The sequence below is a fragment of the Mustela erminea genome, chromosome 11, assembly GCF_009829155.1.
Source record: "Mustela erminea isolate mMusErm1 chromosome 11, mMusErm1.Pri, whole genome shotgun sequence".
Taxonomy (NCBI): domain Eukaryota; kingdom Metazoa; phylum Chordata; class Mammalia; order Carnivora; family Mustelidae; genus Mustela; species Mustela erminea.
The window spans coordinates 46386963-46405887 of record NC_045624.1 but is presented as its reverse complement, the minus strand read 5'-3'; the positions used below and the strand labels follow the sequence as shown (position 1 = coordinate 46405887).

Below are 18925 nucleotides of genomic sequence, written 5' to 3'. Positions count from 1 at the left end.
GACACAGGCCCAGGCTTACCTTTCTTGTCTCCACTTCTGGTATGGTGACTCTCAAAAGTGGCCTGGTCTGGATGTAAGCAAAATGGTTTCTCAACATACCCTATTATGTCCTCTACTCTCTGTAGACCCTCTTCCCATATACACCATATGTCGAAGCATGCTCATGCAGCACACTCCTTCTGTGCGTGCCTACCTGCCCCATGAGATCCTGGGCACCAGGACCGGAAGTCCAGGAGGTTGAGTGTGCCCTGGAGCTAGGACCAGGACACCTGTCCATGTGCAACCGCACCACCGCCGCCCAGTCCAGGTGATGTGGCCCATTTCCAGTTTCTCTGCCTGTCATGGCTTTTTGCATTCTTATCAGTTCAGTGGGCATTTGCTTTGGAACAGAAATTTTCGCTTTCCATATGCAAACCCCTTCTCTTTCCCTCATCCACCTTAACCTCATAGAAGTGTGTTAGCCCACTTTTCCCCACTCTTTTGTCTGTCTTTCCAGCAGCAGAGCCTGGTGGAAAGAGGATAGATTTTGACAGCAAACCCAAGAGGGACTCCTGGCTTAGGCCACACACAGGGCAAGTGGCTTGGTCAAGCTGCTTTTTAAATGTATACCATGTACTAACGAGCCTGACCCACAGCAAGTGCTTAGCTGTTCCTAATTTTATATTTTGTTTTATTCCAAAGGATGTATAATCGAAAGGGGCTATTCTAAATGACTAAATGACTGATTCTGGCTTGTTAAGTCCAGAGAAATATTCCTTTTGTGTTGTGCGATTAGAAAAATAAAAGCACCAGTGATCCCTGTCCATAGAAGCTGGGTATTTTTCAAAGTTCTGGGAGTAGGAATAGTTATTTAGTTATATAGGAATAAATAGTTATTTAGACAGACTTTTTTTTTTTTTAATTTAGCAAATTTGGACTGAGGGCCAGTTATGAGCCAGGCACTACCAGGTACAAGAAAGCCTGTGGAGACATAAGAATGTGCGCCCTTCTTCTACAGGGCGGCTTTCAAGTGGAGTGGTTTTGCCCCACCCCCACCCCCCCCGCCCCGGGGACATCTGGCAGCATCTAGATCTTCACAACTGGGATGTGCTCCTGGGGTTTCTAGGAGAAGTCAGAGATGGTGCTGAACATCCCACGATGCCCGGCCCAGGCCCCAGGACAAAGAGCTCCCAGCCCCCACGTCAGCAGGGCCGGGGTTGAGGAAGAGCGCACTCGGTGATGGAGGAGCCCTGGAGGGTTTGGGGGGCAGGGAAGTGTCAGAGGAAGGTCAGTGCTCATACCCTCATAAACCCGATAGGAAGTCAGCACAAGAACTGATCACTTTATGCAGTGGGGAGATTCCCATAAAGCTTCATGGCAGTCCATTTTAGACATTGAGTCCTATTTTAAAGGTCATAGGGCAGCTGCCGAGTAGACAAATCTGGGAGTGAGTGGTGCCCCGATGGAGAAACCCACCTCTCTGGCAACATCTGCTAAGCAGGCCTCTCAGGGCAGCCCAGTCGAGCCCAGTCGCCCGTCCCTGACGGAGCGATTCCCCTCAGCTGTTCCGCTCCCATCTGAAAAGGTTCACTTCAAGGTCAGTATTTCATCTGATCTTGCAAGAGGGAAAAGTCTGGAGTTTAACCTAATTTCTCAGGAGTTCAGTGTCACATGATTCTGGCAAAAGCAGTAGATGACCGGAAAGACCCGTGGCTGAGCTTGGCAGGGGGCCCAGCATTTCTGACCCCCCGAGGGGGCCAGAGACAAACTACCTGCCCTCCAGCTCTGGGGCTAACTCTGGGCAATGGCCACCTGCACCCCAAACCCAATGACTTGTAGCTGGCAGTGACTCGAGCCACTTCTGGCCCTCCTCTTCTGTGCATCTAAAGCAGCTAAGACAAACCTACCTTTGACCCAAAGAGTCCTTTTCAAATCAAAGTAAAACAAAGTTCTCCTATTTATTTATATCATTAATATGAATAATAAAAATGACCAACTGAGGTGATAGGGTTTTAGTGTATACCAGTGGCTTTCAATCGGGGTCACTTTGCCCCCCACCCAGGGGCACATTTGGCACTGTGTGGAGACATTTCTGGTTGTGCCAGCCGAGAGGTGCTGCTGGCATCTAGTGGGGAGACGCCAGGGGTGCTGCTAGATGTCCTACAATGACAAAGATTTACCCAGCCCCAAATGGGGCCACCAAATCCAGCCACCAAACTCCATCTTTCCCAGCCTGGTAAACTCCTATCCAGCCCCAAATGGTCATAGCGCCCACGTTCAGAAACCTGGATGTATCCTGACACGGAAAAGCAACAGTTCTCACGGGTCAGGCATCACAAATCGCACGGCCTTTTCCTTGCAGTCTAGAACGTGGTCTGAGCCGATTACACGCTTGGATGGTGTCTACACAGACCCATCAAAACATACTTGTTATGAAGCCACCAGGGAATACCGCCTTCCAGACTCAGCAGATGTGAGACCAACAACATCCTGCTCATTCAGAGTCAAGTCAGGGGAGACTCCCGAAACGCCTGAGATTTTTCTGGACAACCCTGGCTCTTGTTTTTACTAAGTGGCCATTCCTGGGCTATTTGTCAAACATACCTTATCTCCTGTAATATCATCTTTTTCTGTTTGGTGTGGTTTTGGAATTCCAGGCAGACCAGGCCCAGTATAATGGTCTTGGACAGACATTCTTCCTGTCTGGGGTATTTTCTTCCTGTCTAGGGTATTTTAGTTACTTGCCCTTAAGTTTGCAAAGTGTTCTTTTTTTTTTTTTTTTTTCTGAAAAGATATTCTTGAAAATCAATAAACTTCACAGAATGGAAAAAGCTGATCAGTGATTTTTCAAGATAGGGGTTATTTCACTGGGAGAATAGCCATCATAACTCAACCCCAAATAAAATACGTTCAGAGAGTGACCTCAACATTACATAGAGCCTACTGTTTAGAGATTGTCCTTGTGGACCCAAAAGAAAATTGAACAATATATCAGCCATGAAGATAAACAATGGCCCATCCCAAAGAGGAAATTAGGCAGTGGGCCTAAAATAATGTTTAACTAACTTTACGTTCCCCTCAGTCCCCATTTTGTTTTATTTCTGTGGGAATGTGTATTTGTGGGGACACAGAAGTTATTTGCTATTCAAAAAAATGTCTGTCTGCATTTGTTTGAATGGAGAAATGAGATGGAAGGCAGTGGGGATCTATCAATGAGAAAGGATGCTAAGAAATATGGGCAGGACTAATAACCCCGAAATGCAATTTTGATGTGCATAATTATTTTTTTAGATATCTGCCAAAAGTGAAATTTTAGAAAATCTATGGTTAGCATATCGTATTTTTCCTGAAACATTCAGTAGGCTAGTTTCTGTTTTGTCTATGTAAACATTATAGCTAGTCACCAAACTTCTAAATATTGTATTTTCATTTTTACCCAAAAGTATAGAGATACTTCCCATCTGATTTCTTATCCATTGGAGATGATCCAGGAAAAAAAAAAAAATTCATCACTCCTTTTTTGCATGACCTGCAAGGAAAGAATGTCTTTCAAAATCCAAGCCCACCCTCACTGGCCTTTGGCTAGTCTGTTTCCTCTTCTTGGAATGTCCTCCCTAAGTTATCTATCACCCCGGTCAACACTACTCCCCCACCAAACTCCATCTTTCCCAGTCTGGTGAACTTCTATCCATCCTTCAAAACTCTGTTCAGCTATCATTTTCCACAGACTTCCCAGAAAGAATGGATTAAAATCTCTATTATACTTCCATAGGATAATTATTTATGTTGTCTGTTGATTCTTGTAGATGAGTTCCAGGGAGGTCCGTGCTCCTTAGATGTATTTAACTTTGTATATCTAAGGACTAGTACAGTGCCAGGTTCAAAGTAGGCAATCAGCATGTAAGTATGGAATAAATGAGTGAATAATGAGTGGGTGGACAGGAGGAAGAAATAGGAAATAAATCATCTCTCTGACATCCTTTTCCTACTTATCTCTAATGCCACTTCTGAGCTAAACCAGCTCTCCACCTAGGTGTGATTTAGTTCTGACCTTTCTACTGTGTGCTACTGGTCTGTTTGCCCATCCTGTAATGTTTTACTTTTTTGTAACTATAGAAGTCTTGATATATGCTCAGATGTGTTTTCCTACATTCTTCTCCTTATTCAAAATTATTATGGCAAGTCTTTTGGCTTTATTCTTCCATATGGATTTTAGGGCCATCTTGCCAGGTTTTGTGAAAAACACCATGGAGATTTTGATTGAAATTGTATTAGATTTGTAGATTTATTTGAATGATAATTGACATAATTATAATATTGAGCATTGCTACACACAAATGTAGAATATCTTTTTATTTATGTCCTTAATGTCTTTGTTATTTTCTAATTATTTTAGATTTTGTTGTAAATGAAGTCTTTAATTTTATTATTCAGTAAAATGTGTTATTGCTTATTTATAGTAATGCTGCTGATTTCTTCGTATTGCTCTTATATCAAGCAAACTTGATGGCCTGTTTCTTCTTTCAATTATATATCTCTTTGTCTTGTTTTATTATACTGGCTAAACTCTGCAGGATATAATGCTCAAGAGAAGCATTCATAGACCATCTTTTTGCTGACTTGAAATTATTCTTACTCTTTCACTTTTAAATGTGAGGACTATTATGTGCGTATCAGAGATAACTTTAATCATCTATTTTTAGGAGCGTTCCCTCTATTCCTGGTTTGCTCAGTGCTATTATGAATGGATGTTGAATTTTATAGATTGTTGGTGTTCTAATTTCTGAAATGATTATGTGTTTTCTCTCTCAGTTGTTATTGTGAATATTAGTGATGTGTTATCTACCTTAAAGTCCTGAAATAAACCCACTTGGTCATGACATTTTAAAATAATATTGATCCATTCAGTAGGATTTTTTTTTAGGATTTTTACATTTATGGTCATAATGAAATTGACCTATAATCCTACTTTCATGTCCTTGTATAGTTTCTGAGTCAAAATTATATTCATAAAGTGAATTCTGGACCTTCTTTTTTTCTCCTCCAATCTAGAATAGTCTATCATTTAGAGATGATTTGTTTGTTAAAGATTTGATAAAACTTGGGGCGTCTGGGTGACTCAGTAGGCTAAGCCTCTGCCTTCAGCTCAGGTCATGATCTCAGGGTCCTAGGATTAAGCCCCACATCAGGCTCTCTGCTTAGCAGGGAGCCTGCTTCCCCCCTCTCTCTGCCTGCTTTTCTGCCTACTTGTGATCTCTGTCTGTCAAATAAATAAAATCTTAAAAAAAAAAAAGATTTGCTAAAACTTAAGAAAATCATTTGTGACCTTTAACTATTTGAGGATAAAATTTTTACTACAGATGCAATTACTTAATGAATATAATTGAATGTAGTTTTCTATATTATTTGGGGTCGTTTTTATAACTGCTAATCTTTAAGAAAATTATCCATGTCATAGAACTTACAACTTTGTTAGTATAAAGATAATATTTTCTAGATTTGTATTTCCTATCTTAACTGAATTTGCATTAGGTTCTCTTTATCACTTATGTTTTTCTTGATCAATCTTGCCCAAGTTTTGCCTATTTTAGAAATATTTTAAAATTACCTTTTAGGGTTTTTTTTCTTATCTTTTCTTTCTATGTCATTATATTCTGTAATAATCTTATTATTTTTTGTCTCACTTTGTTATTTTTCTAGCTTCCTAAATAGTATATTTGTTAATGTTCAACCTTAATTTTTAATATATGCATTTAAAGTTTCTGTACCCCACAAGGAATGTTTTATTTGTCTTTTGATTCCAAATATTTTTATTAAGATTTTTTTCTTTGCTGAATTTGGAGAATTATTTTAAATCTCCAAATATGCTGGGGTTTGGGTGTTTACTATAGGTCTTTGATTTTATTGAATTAAATAAAATTAAATAAATAAACAAAATTAAATTAAATTGAATAGTCAGAATATGGTCTCTAGTGTATCAGACTATATGTTGAGATTTGGTTTGTGGTCAGGTTGCGTAAACATTTCATGCGTTGTTTTTAAAGAGTGCCTATGCTATGACTTGTTGCGTATGAGGTCCTTTTTATAGCCAGTATATTAACTTTTATCTATTTGATCTATTAATTTCTGTGAATAGATATTAAAATTGTTATGATTATGGATTTGTCAATCTGTCCTTGTAATTCTTTCCATTTTTGCTTTATATTATTTGAGAAGTCCATATTTTATATTTTTGTCATGTGCATAACAGCTCAGGATTATTATCTTTTTTTAAAGACTTTTTTTATTTGACAGAAAGAGACACAGTAAGAGAGGGAACACAAGCAGGGGGAATGGGAGAGGGTAAAGCAGGCTTCCTGGTGATCAGGGAGCCCCATGCAGGGCTTGATCCCAGGACCCTGGGGATCGTGACCTGAGCAGAGAGCAGATGCTTAACGACTAAGCCATGCCAGTACCTCAGGATTATTATATCTTTAGGGTAAAATTAAATATTTAATTATTATGTAATGACCATCTTTTTCACTAATAAAGAAAATTTATTTATTTATTTATTTATTTATTTGACAGACAGAGGTCACAAGTAGGCAGAGAGGCAGGCAGAGAGAGATGGGGAAGCAGGCTCCCCGCTGAGCAGAGAGCCCGATGCAGAGTAGATCCCAGGACCCTGGGATCATGACCTGAGCCGAAGGCAGAGACTTTAACCCACTGAGCCACCCAGGTGCCCCTAGAAAATATATTTTTTATATCAAGATATTTATTTGGGGTTTCTGTTGGCTAGCATTTGCTATGTATGTTGTTTCTAGCCCTTCACTTTCAACATTTCTATTACATTATGTTTTGAGTGTATTTCTTGCAAGGGTTTTTGAATATCTGAAAATTTCTGTCTTTTATTTGATGTTAGGACCATTGATATGTGTTGTGATTAGAATTGAATAAGGATCCCCCCCCCCACCGACCCGTATTTACTGTGCTTTTTTTATGGCTTTGTTCCTTATTTCTTGCTTTTTATTGGCTTGATCAAATCTTTATTTCTTTTTCCTTTACACATTTTATAGGTTCCATCCCACCCTTTATGCATATACACAAAATTCTAATACATATGTCATTAACTCAAAATCTTCCTTAATTAGCAACTCTACTTACATACCCCAAATGATGAGAACCATAGAATGCTTTAACATTTTTTTTTAAAGATTTTATTTATTTATTTGAGAGAGAGACAGTGAGAGAGAACATGAGAGGCGAGAAGGTCAGAGGGAGAAGCAGACTCCCCATGGAGCTGGGAGCCCGATGCGGGACTCGATGCGGGGACTCCAGGACCGTGACCTGAGCCGAAGGCACTTGCTCAACCAACTGAGCCACCCAAGCGCCCTGCTTTAACATTTTTAAGCCCCTCCAATCTTCCATGCCATTTTTTTCAGTTTGTTTTTAAGCCCCCTGAAATTAGTCATCTGTTAGTGTTTTATGCAGACAGAGATTGATTAGATCAACCTCTGTTGCTAATTTCTAGCCCACCATGGCTTCTTGAATCCTGTTCTTTCCCACTAGGTTCAGAATGCTTCCTACAGACATATATATCCCATTGTATTTCTCTGAGCAAGGATCTGTGAGTAAACACTCTTGCCATTTGTCTGGAAAATATCTTTGCTTCATCCTCACTCTTGAATGATAATTAGCTGGGTATAGAAGTTAGGTTGGCAGTAATCTTCTCTGAGCACTTTGATGTAATTTTTCCATAATCTACAAGCTTCCTTTTGAAGAGAACTATTTTCATCATAATTGCCATGCTTTTGTAAAAATAACCTATTGTGGTTCTTTTTGGTTTGGGGTTTTTGTTTGTTTGTTTTTAAGGATTTTGCTTGTCTTTTGGTATTCTGCCGTTTCTATATAATCTATATAGTTTAGATAATTTTTCAGTTTACCAGAATTGAGACTCACTTAGCTTTTCTGAATCTGAAAATGTGATTTTACTAATTCTAGAAAGATCTCAACTGTTCCTCTTTTTGAATATTCCATATATGACCCAAAGCCCAGCATATCAGCTTTTCAAGATCATCACTCCTCATTCTTTCGCGTCTTCATTTCCAGTCTCTTGTACATATTACATCAATTCCATCCACAAGTGAACATGCCCTAATGTCTCCCATCTTTTATTTAAAAAATAAAATAAAATTCTCCCATATCTCTGTATCTCCCTGGAGCTATTTTGTTGCTCTGCTGGACATCATAACCAAACTTCTTAACAAATTTGCGTCCACATTTCTACACTTCCCTACCTCCCAATTATTCTTCATGTCACTTAAGTATGACTTTCGTCCTCACCGATCCAAAGAGACTACTCTTGCCAGGGGTACTAATAACTTCATGTGTCTGAATCAGTGTTCAGTCCTCATTTAATGGGACCTCTTCCCAGAATTGAACATGGTTGACTACTTCTCCCCTAAAATACTCTTCACCTTTTCGCTTCTGAAGCACTTGACTCTCTTTCTTCTAATTGTTGGAGCACAGAGGACTTGGGTTGAGCTCTATTTTCTTCATTTCCTACCCTCTGTGCCTAATAGTTTTTATCCATTTACACATTTTAAAGACCATTTATTTGTCAGGGGTAGCCAAATATATACATCCAGCACTCTCTCCTCCTCTGAGCTATTGAATTATGTGTGAATTCCTGCTTGAGATCAACACATTTAAGTTTAAACTGGCCAGAGCTCAATTCTTGAATTTCTTCTCCCAAAAGTATCTTCCTTATCTCAGCAAATGTCATCACCATCCACTTGGTTTTAAAGCTAGAATCTAGAAGTCATTCTTCATTCCTGTCTCCCTCAAAGATCCATATTTATTCTATTATAAAGTCTTATGAATTCTGTCTTTAAAATATGCCTCAAATCCTTCTATTTCCCATTTCCAACTCCAGCACCCTGATCTTGGCCTCTATCCTTTCTCAACCAGAAACTACCAACTAGATTCTGAATCTCTTTCACTATGAATACTCTCCCATCTGTTTTCAACATGGTGGCCAGAGGTCAGAATATCTTTTTTTTTCTTTTTTAACCGTCTTCCTACTTAAAATCCTTAAGAGCTTCTTAAAAGAAAATCTATGCTCATTAATAAAACCTTCAAGGCCCTTTCCTACCTTCAACCTCAGCCAGGTCCCTCCCCTCATTCTGGTGTTCTGGCCTTCACTGGCCTCATTCCTCAGTCACACCAAATTCTTTGGCTCCTGCAGGACCTCTGTAGACTCCTTCTGCCTGGAATGCTCTCCAACTTTGCCCCTACCAGACTGGCCCTTCCTCTCCTTCAAGAGGTCACTTTCCAAGAGAAGCTTTTCTGACCACTATGGATAACATCGAGAGACTCTTAAGTCTCTCTAGTAACAAACTTTTTTTTCTTTTATAGCCCTCGTATGATTTTATTTTATTGATCTTGCAATTTCAATAGTATATTAACCATCAACTTTGTTGCCATAATTAACCAGCACCGTCCCTTTAGAGCCTTTCTAGTAAAATAATACTAAGAAACCTTTGATTACTAAATTTAGAAAATCTTCATCTGCCAATAGAACCCCTTCCTGAGGGATTCTTTAGAGACCATGTTTAATCTGAGGGGGCCTCTAAATGAACCATGGCATCTTGGCTCTGTGTGAGTACATGTGCTCCCTGGGATAGATTCTCTGCATTCCGATGAGGAGGCTTTGTCATATCTTAGTGACATTTCCTTACAGCGTAATTACCCTTAGTAAAAACAATTCTGAGAGGTTGTTTTTTCCCCCATTGTTTTTCAAAGCAGAAATAGTATACTGGACACTTTGCATGTGAAAAACTAAAATACCAAAACTTAGTTTTGTTGCACAGAAACCACGGTCGTGGTTTAATTTTAATTTAAATTTAATTTCAAGTTTAATTTTTTAACTTGCTCACTCTGTTTGCCTTTGCAAATCTGTAAGTTCCAGGAGGAGGAAACCAGATCTGTTTGGTTTGCCCCTTTACATATATACAATTAGTGGCATGTGTACATAAAGAAAGACCTCGAAGTAATGCTTTTTTAAGTAGAGCTCTGATGAGCATCTTCCCAAATTGTACCCATAGTTGCCATTCTCATATTTTTTTGTGTTAACCAAATTTAGCATACTGAGTCATTGAACATTACCTCTGAAACTAAAAATACACTGTATGTTAATTAATTGAATTTAAATTTTAAAAATTAAAATTAAAAAATAAAAGCAGACTGGCCTCCCAGTCTTTTAAAAAAGATAATATTTTCTGTATTTCTTTTACTAGTTAATGGAGGCTTTAAACTTTGAAAGTTCTTAGTAATGTCTCATAATATTTTAATTTTGTAAAAATTCAAAACATTTTCACATGGGTTTGTATGTCTCCGAGTAGACTGCCTGTGGTGGTTTTTGGCTTACACTGGCCACATTTGCTTTCAAGGAATCCCCTAGTTCTGTGTCTTGAAGCTCAGTGGTGCTAGAGAACATGTACTTTGTTTTGTTTTGTTTTTGTTTTAAATCATGACTTAATACATGGTCCAATCACAAGAGGACCTATACCTGAATAATGAACGATAAAACCATCCTTACTTCATGATATTCAGAATATTTAACTGGCTGGGGCACCAACCAATGAGATTCACAACTGGGCCAATCAGAGAGGACTTTCAAGTTACGCACTCATAGGCCACACCCGTAGTGCTGAATCTGGACCCTGTCTCTGGGGAAGGCAATTCTGTACACCCTATCAGTAGCTTTCATTTCAGCCAACTCCCTCATTTTTTTTTTAATGCCAATTTTTTTGGTTTTAGGTTTATTTGTTTTTTGTTTGTTTTTTGTTTGGGTTTTTTTGGAAGTGGCTCAAAGCTTTGGAACCTTCTAATTTTCCCATTATCATGTCTTATTTATACCTGTCTGGATATTCTACACATGGAGCAACTTTGGTCAAAAGGATGCAATAATTGAGTCCTGCCTTCCAGAACTTGCAGAACTAAATGCAGGTTATGGTGACTGGCCCAGGCTATCTTGGGTTCGTCTGCACTGTGCCTTGTTTTGGGTGGTGAGAGTCTCATTCCTTAGCTGACGGCATGGCCCTATAATCTTACTGCTGTTCCACATTCCTTTGTGACTCTGGCCTGGGGCACAGTGAATTGGTAGAGGATTTTCAGACATCAAAGCATATCTCCGTTTTCTCTGGTCTGTTTGTAACTCCATCCCCTGGAAGAAAAAGGCCCAGTGAGGGATGCTCACTCCCACTAAAGTCTTCATTTCTTGATATCATTGTGCTTCATGTCCAAGGCCACCTGCCTTCATATAACTGAATTTTCTGACATTTTTCTTCTTTTTGGATCACAGGTCCACACATTCCGAGGCCCGCACTGGTGTGAATACTGTGCCAACTTCATGTGGGGGCTCATCGCCCAAGGGGTTCGGTGCTCAGGTAGACACAGACTTTTCTTCATCCTTTTCCATTTATATAAAGTGACATAATGTTGAGCTGGAGATCATTTCTCCAGAGTTGGGAAACAGATCCAGATTAGCTCAAAGGTTCAAGTCCTCTCTCTGCTTAATGGAGAGACTGTTCTAGGTGTCTGCTGGAATGAAAGGGAATATCATGTTTATGCAAGAAGAGAAAAAAAAAATCCAAGTATATTTCCTTACACACCTACCCACCACCCAAAAGAGGCAGTGGTCCTTAAAAAAAAAAAAAAGAAATCAATTTCAATGGAATGGCAAAGATAGAAAAACCACATTTCTTTTTTATCCCCACTTTATTACAAAAGGCAAGGCATGAAAACAGAAATACTGGTGAACCTTTCCCACACACCAGGCATTGAGCTAAATGCTTTCTATCCATCATGCCATTTAGTCTCACCAACAAACCTTAAAGAGATGCAATTACTCTTCCCATGGAACAGATGAAGAAACTGAGGCTTAGAGGCTGTCATTAATCGCTCTTGGCCACATAGTACGTGGTAGAAAATTGATTCAGCTCCAGAACCCATGCTCAGAATTTTTCTGCTATCAGATTAGGTATGCAACTAAAGACCTTGATTGGATATCGCATATTTTCAAAGCACTTTGAAACCTTAGGTATTTTTCCACCTAGAACTAGATGCCCACACCCAGTGCTAACAGCACATAGCCCATCTTATTAAAATACAGCTAACAAAAGAGCAAAGAATTGCCAAACTCATGTTTAACTGGGCGGAATTCACCTCGCCACACTTTTTCTGGCAGGCAGTCCTGCCGGGAGCAAGAATAGCCGCCCATAGTATACCGATTGGGTTTCCACCAACACCATGACTGATTTCTTCCTTGCTACTAGAATATGATTTTTTTTTTAAATAATTTTTAGGAAGCATTTAAAATAAGCTAATGATACTACATTAAGATAAGTTCCTTGGCCATACTGCCCATTTGAGTTCACAGGACTGTGGGACCTTAAATTCTTTCTCTGCTCAGAAGGGGCTACCTTAGCTTCTACAGCGTGGATACAGCAATCACCAGAGGTGGTACCAGGATGGGTCAAGTAGTGCTTGTCTATGTGATTTAAGGCCACGTGCCCCCATTACATTACAGATCCAGGAGACAAGCAGCAAACAGGCTCAGAGGCAGCCTCTCCAGGAATGTTCCAGATACCCTAATTAACATAAAAGACTTACTCACCTGGGAGTTACAATGCACCTCAAGGCTCAACCACTGTGTTAAGCGGTAGACTATCTGAATCATCCAGTGGTCATTAATTCGGGCTGTCCAGATTTATACCTACCAGAAATATCTTAATTGCTAGTATTATCCCATTTGAGTAGTAAATCAGTCTAAAGTCAATATTATATGAGAACAAAAGTCTGGAGTTTGGATTAGCTGTGAATAGCAACTTCCCCGGGTAAAAAGGCTCTTGTTTTTTTCTGTTGTTGTTTTTTTTTTAATAAAATATATTCTGAGGTCATAATGTTAATATTCTCCAGTGGCCAATGTTTGGCCTCCTATTTCCTCTGAGCAGCAGGAAAATTGAAACTTGGTCATTAAAGGTTAAGAATAACCATCACTCCCTCTCAACTCTCGGTATTTTATATATTTTAACTATTTTTGATTTGAACTAGACCTTATTTTTAGCATATGGAATTGTAGTAGTTTGCAAATACTGAATATTTTTATATATTACAAAACATCCTAACTTTAATGAAATACCAGTATTTAACTCTACAGAAATCCACTGTTGCTTCAGATCTTAATCTTAATTGAAGTTTATAAGGAAACTTAAAATGCAATTATCACCTAATTTCCACTTCTGGAGCTATACCCAAAGAACTGAAAGCAAGCACTCAAACAGATATTTGTACACCTGTGTTTATAACAGCATTATTCACAATAGCCAAAAGGTAGAAGCCATCAGAGTGTCCATCGACGGGTAAACAAAATGTAGTATATCAATACAATGGGATATCACCCAGCCTTAAAGAGGAAGGAAATCCTGTCATATCCTGTAATGTTAATGAACCTTACGGACATCATGCTAAGTGAAATAAGCCAGTCACAAAAGGACATATGCTAATGATTCCACTTACATGAGGTATCTACAGTAGTCAAATGCATAGAAATAGAAAGTAGAATGTGGTTGTGAGGGTCTTGGGAGTTATTGTTTAATAGGTAGATTTTCAGTTTGGGGAGGGTAAGGTTCTGGAGATGAATGGTGGTCACAGTTGCACACAACATGAAGGTACTTAATGCCTCCGATACTTAATGCCACTGTGTACACTTAGAAACAGTAAAAATGGTAAATTTTGTGTTATGTATATTTGATCACAACTTTAAAAAATTGTTTTAAAGGAAGTTTATAAGAACATAGTAAAGCTTACTAATGAAATAACAGAATAGCTGGCCGGGTGCCCTTGTATTTTCTCACATATTTGCTGTTTCTTTTATTTTACTCGCATGTAGCTTTCACCACACTTCAGAGTTTAGAGACACGAATTTAGCTGATCCTTATGATAATCCCAGGAGTAGATCCTGTTATCATCCTTATCTTACAAAGGAGGATCCAAGGAAGAAAACAAATCCGTTCTATTTGGTTCAGTTGGCCCAAATTCACAACTACAAATTGATCTATCAAAATACTATTGAAGTTTACTTGAGCTTTGTTGAATTTCTCATGTTGATAAAGCTAAGATGATTTGGAACTGGTTTTTTTTCTTTGGAAGGAGGGTAGACAGAACTCAGTCTAAATTACATGAAAATGATGTAATGATTCAATTATCATATGGTTTCACTTATTTGTGGAGCATAAGGAATAACACGGAGGACATGGGGAGATGGAGAGGAGAAGGGAGTTGAGGGAAATTGGTGGGGGAGATGAACCATGAGAGACTGTGGACTCTGGAAAAACAATCTGAGGGTTTTGAAGGGGCAGGGGGGTGGGAGGTTGAGTGAGCCTGGTGGTGGGTATTATGGAGGGCACGGATTGCGTGGAGCACTGTGTGTGGTACATAGACGATGAATTCTGGTACACTGAAAAGAAATTTTTAAAAAATTAATTTTTAAAAAATGATGTAATGATTTTTAAAAATCATTTTTTATGATTTTATAAAAGTTTAGATTTTCTCAAATCATTGGTGTGTTTAAGTGCTTTTTTCTAAATAGGTAATTATGATATTATATGTGTACCATATATATATATATATAAAATCACATATATATAATATATAAACATATAAACTTGTTTTTATTAGCACATTCTTTGAACAACTTCAGCATTATATTTTTATTTTCCAGAATCTAGACTGTCTTGTTATTGTTAGAGAAATTCAATGTCAGTGAATACCGACCACTAACAAGGCTTTTAATGTGTTCATTGAACTTAAAAGTACCTTTTTAGCTTTGGATCTTGATATGAGCTTTATAAATAATTACTGTAATCATCACATTACCTGGCATTGTTCTAAATTATAAACTCTCAGGTACTCCAGTATCTAGTAAGACATTATTTCCACTCACGGGTGTCAAAGTAATGCAAGTAGAAAGAGAAATTGTCCACCCAAACTTCCCAACAAGGGGAAGGTACTGGAAACCATGGGCAGCTCTTCAGGAAAAGGGAAGAAGATACCAATGGTCACGGGTCCCTCAGATCAAAGATTAAAGATTCCTACAGAGAGAGTAATCATGTCTTCCACTAAAGGAGAATCCATGGCCTTAGAAAAACAACCTAGCAAAAGTCCTAAGTACCCTTTATTAGCCAAGACTAGCTCTGGGATTCTAAACCCAGACATCCACATGTGGACCCAAAGTTTCCAAGTCCCAAAAGAGAGGGTGGAAACCCCTACAAACAACCTAGCTAATCACCAAAACTATCTCAGTGAAATGTTCTATTCTTATGGTCCAGCAACAAAAAAGGCTAAATGAGAAAAAATGGAATTATTTAAGCTTTGTGAGTAAAGATGGATTCATACTCATACTTGTTAAGAGTATTACCTCTAAATGGGATAGATGTTCCAGAAAGATACAGCAAACCCTTGGGTGTTTCCACTTTTATTTTTGGTAACATATAATTTGGGTCAGGCTTTGACAAAAGGGCCAGTGAGGCTAACGTGGCTTCTTTGTTTACAGACTGTGGACTGAACGTACACAAACAGTGTTCCAAGCACGTTCCCAATGACTGTCAGCCAGATCTCAAGAGGATCAAGAAGGTGTACTGCTGTGACCTCACAACACTTGTAAAGGCTCACAACACTCAGAGACCCATGGTGGTAGACATATGCATACGGGAGATTGAAGCAAGAGGTTTGGAAAAGACTCCTTATTTTAGTGACTTTGTTTTTATTGTTTGTTTTTACTATTGTCAAGGAAACTTTCTTACAATTGTAAAATTGACTCTCTCTCCACTATTGATGTTGGGGAAACATTCTGACCCAGCACAAACACACACACACACACACACACACACACACACACACACACACAATCCAGCCAACTACATCAGGTTCTGTTGTGTACCTAAACCTTGCATATATGCAGCCAACACAAGTTTGTTAAGAATTTATTACCTGCTACACATTGAGGATACAAAAGTCACAGTTCTTACCTTCCAGAAATGCAGAATCAGAGGTGATAAGTAAAATAAATAAATGTTATGGGTGTGTATATTCAAAACACGATGGAGTCACAGAGGAAGACATTTCAATGTGCTTCAAGGACAATTCAGGAAACATTTATGGCAGAGATGAGGTTTGAATTGAGTCTTAAAAAGTGATCCTATTATATAAGATAAAGAAACTGTTGATCAACACATACATTTTCTACCATAGAGAAATTCACTGCTAGGATTGGTTCTGTTTCTTTCAAAGAGAGTTAAGAGATTAGAAAGATCTGTGCAATGAAAAATCAAGAAGGCACAGAAGAGGGGCGCCTGAGTGGCTCAGTCACTTAATTTTAAGAGTAAGCATCAGATTCTTGATTTCAGCTCAAGTCGTGATCTTGGGAATGTGGGATCAAGCCCTGCACCGGGCTTCACTCAGTATGAGGTCTACTTGAGATTCTCTCTCTCCCTCTCCTCCTCCCCACCACATGCTTTCTCTCTCTCACACAAGTAAATAACTAAATAAATCTTTTTTTTTAATTTTTTATTTTTTATAAACATATATTTTTATCCCCAGGGGTACAGGTCTGTGAATCGCCAGGTAATAAATCTTTTTTAAAAAGATTTATTTATTCACTTGAGACAGGGAGAGAGCAAGCAAGCAGGGAGGGGCAGAGGGAGAGAGAGAATCCTGAAGCCGATTCCATGCCAAGCATGGAATTCTGTGCCTGATGCAGAGCTCCATCCCAGGAGCCCGAGACCATGACAGACAGGCAAAATAAGAGTTGGCAGTGCAACCAACTGAGCCATCTAGGAGCCCCAATAAATAAATATTTTTTTTTTTTTTAAAAAGTAGTAGTAGCCGCAGAAAAATAGAAACATTTCAATAAGAAGGCTCTTCCTAGTATTCTTGAGTCCTCTTTCTTTGCTGTGTGCTTTGTCTGGCTGCCCTTCAGTATCAAAATGTTCAGTGATGTGTTGGATTGAGTCTGGTTGGGAAGAAGTTGGATGGCTGGATAGAACTTCGATAACTGGACCATGTAAAGCCCAGAGGCTTTAACCATTTTTGCTGTGTAGGTGCTCTGCTGTAGTCAGTGTCCATTATTGTGTCCAAACTAGTGTAAATTATTCCACAGATATTTATACACTGGCTAACTATTCCATTCTTTCCAAAACAAAACAAAAGAGGGCATTATAAGCTCATGACTCCAAGCCTTTTAGAGATAGGAAACCATTCCCTCTTCCGTGCAGGATGAAAACTAGAGCTCTTCTGTTTCCTTAAGACTTGCTAATTTCATCTCAAACTGTAAGTGCCAGCTGCCTTTTGATTCCTGGGCCTGTCGGAGTTTAGTGGCTGCTTTGGGATCTGGGGAAGGTATTGCTGCAGGGGCTGAGCTGGGTAAGAGTTGAGAAGCGGTGCCCTGACTCTGGGTGAGGAGCTGGGAAAACTATCCCTGGGTCCTACTGCTTAGAGGGCTCTGCAATTTGGGGTCAGATCATCAGTCCCTCTAGAGCCTCCACTCAGGACCTCAGCCTCCCTGGAGAAGCTGGGACCGTCCCATGCTGATCCTCATCAGATGCGACTGAAAACTCCGGCGAAGTTACCCACCGTGTCCAGGGGAAGCACAGCACGAAGCTCACCAAGCACAAGAGCTAGAAGAGCCCAGAGCAGGAATGTGTTCCGGGTGACTCAGAGCAAAGGGACTGGAGCCGCAGGCCTCAGCATCCTGCACATGGGAGCAGAATCAGAGAATGGGCTGGAAGAAATTCACATGACTCCCGTCCCCAGCTTCATTGCCGCTTCTGCCAAAGTCTTACCTCATCTTCATCCCTGGCAAATCCCTTACTGTTCTGCAAAGGCTCTTTCATGGCCATTTGTTTCTGCATGATGTGGCAGAATGAACAGATCACGGACTTGGAGTGAGACTCCCAGCCTGGTCTCACACTCGCTGTGGCGTGACCTCGGCCAAGTTACCTGCTCCATTTGAATATGTTTCCTCACCCATAAAGTGAATGGAATCAGTCATAAGGTGGCTGCGAGGGTTAAGAAGAGCTGATCCATATAAACAGCCTTGCACGGGGCCCAACATACAGGACTCTCGGCCTATGTTATTCCTTCTGCCTTTTCTTGGAATTACCACCTATCCTAACTCCACCTCTGAATGTGTCCATCTGCCAGCTTCATTGCTGGCACAGAGACCCCCAAACAATAGTGTCTCCAACAAGATAGAAATCTGTCTCTCTCCAGTACCGGTCCGGGCCCTGGGAGCAGTCTAGGGCAAGGTGAGCAGCTCCCCAAGGGCAGGAACCCAGGCCTGCAGCTTGTTGCTCCGCCATCCTCGAGAGCTGCCTTCATCTGCATGCTCCCAAAGGGTCATCGCCATCCCCTCTGCATTCCAACCAAGGGCAGAAGGGCGTGCTTTTCCTCTTCAAGTCTACAACCCCAGCGCCACGCACATCAATTCTGCTCTCTTTACGTTCGCCAGAATGGACTGGCCACAGCCATGGATGTTGCTCAGCAAATCGGAGGTTCCACTGCAGCTGAGGAAGGGGACAGCTGATTTTTCAAGGAGAGCTGGAAGCCTCTGCTGCTCTGGCAAACTCTAGCCCATCCTTCATGACTCCCTTCAAAGATCACTGTTCCAGAAAATCTTTCTCATGGACCCTTCCACAAACAGACAGGCAGGATTAGTGTTCACCACACTGTGCTCCTGCGTGCCTTGCCTGTGTTGTGTGCAGGTCACGCCCATAGTGAGGCATGTTCACGTGGACCGCCAACTAGAAGACGATGACACCCGGTCTCCTCTGGTGAGCTGGGCCAGTGGATCAATGTTGGCAGCCTGGGCAACTGTACTGAGATGAGTTCTGAGACTGAGTGCGGC

General features: G+C 40.0%; 1 protein-coding gene across 2 annotated transcripts in view; it reads left to right on the top strand.

The window, feature by feature from the left end:
• The window catches only part of CHN2 (chimerin 2), a 290529-nt gene that overhangs the window by 261744 nt on the left and 9860 nt on the right, over positions 1-18925 (top strand). For both annotated transcript variants that reach the window (XM_032305767.1, XM_032305769.1), the window contains exons 8-9: positions 11324-11408; positions 15575-15748. In XM_032305767.1, the coding sequence (XP_032161658.1) occupies positions 11324-11408; positions 15575-15748 (259 nt within the window). The remainder of the gene's footprint in view (positions 1-11323; positions 11409-15574; positions 15749-18925) is intronic.